Source organism: Mirounga angustirostris, unplaced genomic scaffold, assembly GCF_029215605.1.
Source record: "Mirounga angustirostris isolate CCGP_5_RB_7025 unplaced genomic scaffold, mMirAng1.0.hap1 SCAF_13, whole genome shotgun sequence".
NCBI lineage: Eukaryota > Metazoa > Chordata > Mammalia > Carnivora > Phocidae > Mirounga > Mirounga angustirostris.
The window spans coordinates 7,529,371-7,536,302 of NW_026991721.1; the positions used below are offsets into that span (position 1 = coordinate 7,529,371).

Sequence of the window (6,932 nt, forward strand, 5' to 3'; positions counted from 1 at the left end):
ATTCTTCAGATGTTCATCTTTTTTTTTTTTTTAAAGATTTTATTTATTTATTTGACAGAGAGACACAGCGAGAAAGGGAACACAAGCAGGGGGGAGTGGGAGAGGGGAAGCAGGCTTCCTGCCGAGCAGGGAGCCTGATGTGGGGCTCGATCCCAGGACCCTGGGTCATGACCTGAGCCGAAGGCAGACGCTTAACGACTGAGCCACCCCAGGCGCCCCAGTTTTCCTCACATCTTGACGTCACGTGACAGCCTAAGCTTAGTGACCGCCTGAGGAATGCCTGGGTCACTCCCTGGACTACATCTCCCAGAATGCACCGCGGTTCACGGCCTACCTGGAGGGCGAGAAATGGAGTGACCAATCCCCGAGGACCTCAGGAAGGTGGCGCAGCCTCCACTCCTCACCTACCCCTGGGGAGCCCAGAGCAGCGGACTACCACTCCCATCAGCCACCGCGGACTGTCGGCCCGGCCACCATTTCAAGACACGGCAAGGGCAGGAGAGGGCCCGGGACTGCACTTCCCGGCAGGCAGTGCGGCCCAAGGGGCGGAACTCCATTTCCCAGCAGGCTGCAGGCGGCGGGCGCCGTGGTGCCTTGTGTGGGATGTAAGCGCGGAGGTGGGCGCGGGGGACCCAGGCCAGGACTCCTCTTGGGATTTGGGGGGCATGGCTTAGGGGCGCCTTCCGGACGGACTCTAGGTGTCCGGGTTACGGTCGTAGAGAGGGGTAGGAGCGACCATGGAGGGTTCCCCAGCGGGATCCTAGAGGCGCACCCCCATCGGGGCCGCGGCTGCTGGGGTTGTGGGGGACGAGGAGGCCCTTCCAGCCTCGGCTAAGGGGTCTCCGACGGAAGAGGGGGAACAGATGAGCGGAGGGCCAGGGGGGCGGGGAAGCAAGAGAATGTAGGGAATAGGCGTGTAGAACCTTAGCTGAGCCTGGGAGGGGGCTCCCTGGTCGTGCCCGCCCGACCCTCCCTCCTCCGGCTCGCCCGCAGGCCGAGGCCCGCCGCCATGGGGCTGAAGGCCGCCCAGAAGACGCTGTTCCCGCTGCGCTCCATCGACGACGTGGTGCGCCTGTTCGCTGCCGAGCTGGGCCGAGAGGAACCGGACTTGGTGCTCCTATCCTTGGTACTGGGCTTCGTGGAGCATTTCCTAGCTGTCAACCGCGTCATCCCCACCAATGTGCCCGAGCTCACCTTCCAGCCCAGCCCCGCGCCCGACCCACCCGGCGGGCTTACCTACTTCCCTGTGGCCGACCTATCCATCATCGCCGCGCTGTATGCCCGCTTCACCGCCCAGATCCGTGGCGCCGTCGACCTGTCTCTCTACCCGCGAGAGGGGGGTGTCTCCAGCCGAGAACTGGTGAAGAAGGTCTCCGATGTCATCTGGAACAGCCTCAGCCGCTCCTACTTCAAGGATCGGGCCCACATCCAATCCCTCTTCAGCTTCATCACAGGTTGGAGCCTGACAGGTGGCAAAGGGGGAGAATCCTGTCTCACCTGGGAACCTTGGCCGACCTCTTCACAACACTGTATGGTTTGCAGAGCCCTTTAAGACCTGTAAGCCTTGTGAAGTGGGGCAAGTGTTACTACCCTCTTTGCAGCTAGGGAAACTGAAGCACAGAGAAGGGAAGTGATATGCCAAAGGCACGGAATGGCAGGGCTGGGCCTGCACCTCAATCACTTGACACTGCCTCCTCAGCACCCCCATCCCTGCCATTGAGCAGCTACAGGAGACCCTCAGCCCAGTATGAGGCACTAAAGGCAGGAGCGAATCTGGGGAGTGAGGTGCCAAAATCTGGCTACATTTGAGACACTTAAATGAAAGTGAACAGATGAGGGAGGGGCTTCGTGTCAAGGAGCTTAAGACTCAGGGCTTGCAAAGAACTTTCTACTTTGCTCCAAGCCCAGTTGACTGGCAGTCAGGTCCTGGAGAGCCACGTTGAGAAGGAATTGGGCTGCTTCTGCGCCTAGCAGGAAAAGTACGGAGATAAATTAGGAGTATCTACCAGTGGGTGTGTGAAGAAAGAGTGTTGGCCAGAGGGTCCCATTTTTGCTGTCCCTGTTATAATCTAATAGGCACAATAAAACATAATATGGTTGCAGAGAAAGAGAAGGGACAGGGTCAAAGGGTGGGTGGAGCTGTGGAAGAGCCAAGAAGGTCTTTTGCTGCAGCACGTCAAGGGGGAGGGAGAGGCTTGGAACACATAGGAGGAGAGGGATTGAGAGTTGATGGGCAGGAGCATCTAAGGTTTGGGCACAGGCTTGGAGGTGAGGGTGGGAGGGAGCATGGCCCATCACCACCTGGCCCCTTTCCCCAGGTCAGAGCTCAGAGGACCCTCTTCCATGCCCTTCCCTTCCACAGGCACTAAACTGGACAGCTCTGGTGTGGCCTTTGCCGTGGTGGGGGCCTGCCAGGCTCTGGGTCTCCGGGATGTCCACCTGGCCCTGTCTGAGGACCACGCCTGGGTAGTGTTTGGGCCCAACGGAGAACAGACAGCTGAGGTCACTTGGCATGGCAAGGGCAACGAAGATCGCAGGGGCCAGACAGTCAATGCGGGTGTGGCTGAGCGGGTATGCCCCCTCCCCCCACCTTGTCCATTTCACACTCTCCTCTCCTAGCCCAAGCCACCTCCCCTCTTCCTGGCACCACCTTCATATGCTGAGAAGGGGGAGTGCCCCTTTTCTGGCTGTCATTCCCTGGAGCAGGCACAGGTGGGGCCATCCTGAGACATCTGGTCTTGTCCTCTCCCAAGAGCTGGCTGTACCTGAAAGGATCATACATGCGCTGTGACCGAAAGATGGAGGTGGCATTTATGGTGTGTGCCATCAACCCTTCCATTGACCTGCACACCGACTCCCTGGAGCTGCTGCAGCTGCAGCAGGTGAGAGGTGCCTGTGGGACCATGGGCGGGGGCACTTTCCCTTCCCGAGCTTCAGCTTCCCCTTTGGTAACAGGGGTTTACTCATTCTTGGCCTGGCCTTTCCCAGGGTTCTTGGGAAAGTAGAATTGAGATGTGAAAGGGCTTTGACTCCTGTAAGGGGCTGGTTCCTGAATTTTGGCCCCACCCACCTGGTGGGAGGTCCCTGCTGGTATGCCACTCCTATCTGCCTGGTAGACTGAGACCCTCCTCACCTTCCCTCAGCTCATACCTCTCTCCTTCGGCCCCCCCCTAGAAGCTGCTCTGGCTGCTCTACGACCTGGGACATCTGGAAAGGTCAGTAGGGGGAAGTGGCCAGGCTGGGCCTCAGGGGGCTGGGAGGCAGCCTGGACTCATGACCCTTTCCCAGGTACCCCATGGCACTGGGGAACCTGGCAGATCTGGAGGAACTGGAGCCCACCCCTGGCCGGCCAGACCCACTCACCCTCTACCACAAGGTGGGGACATCTCAGGAGGGTACAGAAGGGAGGCCCAACAGTGGCTGGGGTCCCCTTCTACCTGGGGACTGGGAGGGGGCAGGTGAGGAGAGAGGAACTTTATGTGTATTGGGGGGGTATCGCCCTTCCATTTCCCATTTTGTATTTACCATGCGCGTATTCAGTGTAGTCAGGGCTGTCTGAGGGATGTTCTGGGTTCCCCAGCCTGGGAGGGGTGGGGCCTGAATTTGTTCTCTCAGCCCTGCTTTTTCTGCTGCCTCTTATTGTCCTAGGGTGTAACAGAGGTCACATGTGGCGGGAGCACTGAGGAGGGGTTGTTAACTTTGTGGGGGTGGGGGGTAGGATGGACATTGCGCTAGGCTTAGAAGGCTTTGGTGTTTGTGTAGGAGTGTGTCAGAAAGCCAGGGAAATGGATATGTCCCGAGCTTGGAGGATGGGTCCTTTCCCTTTCCTAGCCCTTGTTCTCTGGGGGTCCCTGCCCCCTGCAGCATGGCCCAGGCCTCAGCAGGTAGTCCTGCAGACCCTGGGGAGGAGCACCTGGCAGAGAGGATAGAAGGGGGTGGAGGTGAGACTGGAGGCGGGACCCTCTGGGATCTGCCTACTGTGCCTCATGGGTGTGACCCAATTGGATTTGTGCCATCCAGGGCCACTGGGGCTGCTCCCTGAGGTCCCTCCGCTCTATCCCCAGGGCATTGCCTCAGCCAAGACCTACTACCGGGATGAGCACATCTACCCCTACATGTACCTGGCTGGCTACCACTGTCGCAACCGCAATGTGCGCGAAGCCCTCCAGGCCTGGGCTGACACGGCCACTGTCATCCAGGAGTGAGGATCCCCCGACTAGGGCCTCAGGCCAGCCTTTCTTCCCCTTCTACCTAATTTCCAACCACCCTCATCCAGGCTTGAGGCCTGGGTCCCCAGCCCTATCCCCTCTCCATCCAGTCCCTAGGCAGCCAAGGCCACCATCACGCAGGAGGTTGGGACCCCTTGATGAGGGCCTCACACCTTTCCCTGGCTCCCCTGGCCTCCCAGTTTCCAACCACTGACATCCAGCAGTAGAATCCACATGCCCTGCCCCACGCCCCCCACCCCTGGCCCCTTGCTCAGACCCATCATTTCCAAGTGAAGACCCCAACCGCTCACCAGGTCCCCTGGGGTCCCTGCCATGGCCCAGACCTCACAGTGCCCTACTGCTCTCACAGCTACAACTACTGCCGTGAAGACGAGGAGATCTACAAGGAGTTCTTTGAAGTAGCCAATGATGTCATCCCCAACTTGCTGAAGGAGGCAGCTAGCCTGCTGGAGGCTGGCGAGGAGCGGCCAGGGGAGCAGACCCAGGTGAAGAGCTGGAGCTGCAGCCCGTGTTCACCTTCCCCCTCTCCCCCAGCAGGGCTCCCCATCCCAGGACACAGGGACTGCTGTGCAGGACTGGGGCCTGCCGGGGGAAGGGGGTCCTGCGCAGAGAGCTACATTCTCTGCTGCAGTAGGGGGTCCCCGGCCTGGCTCTGAGGGAGCTGAGGGTATTTTAGGGGTTTCTACCCTGTGCCTTCAGGTAAAGGGGGTGGAAGCCCATCTCTCTCATGGTCTGTACCCCTCATTCAGTTGAGGGTGTGGGGTGTAGGTAAGAGATGGCTTCTGCTTTCCCCCCCAAGTCCTGGCTAAGGACTGGTTTTATAAAAGGAAAGAGGTTCTAAGCGATCTTTTCCCCTGTGCTCACCTCTTTTGAAGCCAGGGCTCTCTGCCTAGGCGAGGGGCTTGGACTGTGCCCTGTGATAGGGGGTGCCTAAGGCGGGGGTCTAACCTGCGCCCTCATTTCCCCTTGCCCAGGGGACCCAGAGCCAGGGTTCTGCCCTCCAGGACCCAGAGTGCTTCGCCCACCTGCTGCGGTTCTATGACGGCATCTGCAAGTGGGAAGAGGGCAGCCCCACGCCCGTGCTGCACGTGGGCTGGGCCACCTTCCTCGTGCAGTCCCTAGGCCGCTTCGAGGGACAGGTGAGGGGCAGCTGGGCAGGGTGGCTTGGGGGGGCAGCTGCCGAAGCAGAACCTTTGTGGTTCTGAAGAGGGTTGGCTTGTCCCCTTTGGGTGCAGATAAGACAGGCCCTGGCACGCAGCGGCCGAGGCTGGTCTTGGGGTTCCAGCCGCTGGCCTGCAGCCTCTCCTCCACTTTTCCTCCCTGTCCAGGTGCGGCAGAAGGTGCGCATCGTGAGCCGCGAGGCCGAGGCGGCTGAGGCCGAGGAGCTGTGGGGCGAGGAAGCCCGGGAGGGACGGCGGCGAGGCCCGCGGCGGGAGTCCAAGCCTGAGGAGCCGCCGCCGCCTAAGAAGCCGGCGCTGGACAAGGGCCCGGGCGGAGGCCAGGGGGCGATGGCGGGACCCCCTCGGAAGCCCCCAGGGACAGTCCCCGGCACTGCGCGCGGCCCTGAAGGAGGCAGCACGGCTCCGGCGCCTGCACCCGCAGCGTCGCCGCCACCGGAGGGTCCGGTGCTCACTTTCCAGAGCGAGAAGATGAAGGGCATGAAGGAGCTGCTGGTGGCCACCAAGATCAACTCAAGCGCCATCAAGTTGCAGCTCACGGCGCAGTCCCAAGTGCAGATGAAGAAGCAGAAGGTGTCCACACCTAGCGACTACACTCTTTCCTTTCTCAAGCGCCAGCGCAAGGGCCTCTGAAGGACCTGTCAGCCCTTGCGGTGCGGGGAGGAGGGCGCCACCCCAGTCACCCCCACTCCCCCGCCCGCCCCTTGAGCCTAAGCCCCACCCCGGGCCAAGGGGGCCTAAGCCCCTCCTCCAGGCCCCACCCCCACCCGGAATCCGGGCTGCAAGTTGCTGGAGTACGGGCTACTCCGGGGCTCTGCAGATCCCATCCCCCAGAATCCCAGCCGGCCAGTGGAAACCTCACTTTGAGCTCCATCATTAATCTTTAAAGGTCCAAGCACTGGAAACAGGGCCCCACCTCAGAACCGAAGCTCTAACCTTGGGCCAGACCAGGGCTGCTCACGGTTGCTCCCGGGCCCGTGGGGCTGAGGTTTCGCCCTACACCCCAGAAGCACAGGTCCCGTCTCCAACCACTCAGCCCCTAGGAGTACATTTCCGCACTTCAGAATTCCATCCCTTGGGAATCCAACCCCCCTACCCCAAAGAACTTAAACTTTCAGGGTTTGGAAATCCTAGCTTCTTCCCTTCTCTGTCCTGCGAGTCTGGGACACGAAACGCAGTGTCCGGCCTGTGAATCCTGAGCCCCGCCCCCTTCCTGACCAAACTGGCCCCAGATCAGAGCAGACCTTTCCGACCCTCTGGGAACCTCCCCGAGGTCCTGCCCGTCTCAGGGGACTCCGGAGGAAATCTGCAGGGGTTTGCGAGTGGGTGAGGGGAGCCTGATCTCTTCCTGTTTTGTACATAGATTTATTTTTCAGTTCCAAGGAAGATGAATACATTTTGTAAAAAAAAAAACAAAAACAACCCGTCCGTGTTTCATCGAGGAAATTGCGGGAGGGGCGGGCGGGACGAGGGAGAGGGGGTTCCCTCTTCCCCCTGCCTTCTGGCCTTCGGGCTCCCCACCTTA

The 6,932-nt window shown here is 60.5% G+C and overlaps 1 protein-coding gene across 2 annotated transcripts; it reads left to right on the plus strand.

Moving 5' to 3' along the window:
• Positions 1 to 474: 474 nt before the first annotated feature.
• Positions 475 to 6,792, plus strand: MEN1 (menin 1). Of its 2 annotated transcripts, none has more exons than XM_045893362.3 (10): positions 475 to 605; positions 994 to 1,454; positions 2,363 to 2,571; positions 2,754 to 2,882; positions 3,175 to 3,215; positions 3,289 to 3,376; positions 4,065 to 4,201; positions 4,579 to 4,714; positions 5,204 to 5,368; positions 5,558 to 6,792. In XM_045893362.3, coding segments are annotated over exons 1-10 (1,851 nt in total). In that variant the 5' UTR covers positions 475 to 603; the 3' UTR covers positions 6,041 to 6,792. The 2 variants fall into 2 exon arrangements, with proteins under 2 accessions (XP_045749318.1, XP_045749319.1); XM_045893363.3 differs by having other exon boundaries at positions 481 to 617.
• The last annotated feature ends 140 nt before the right edge of the window (positions 6,793 to 6,932 follow it).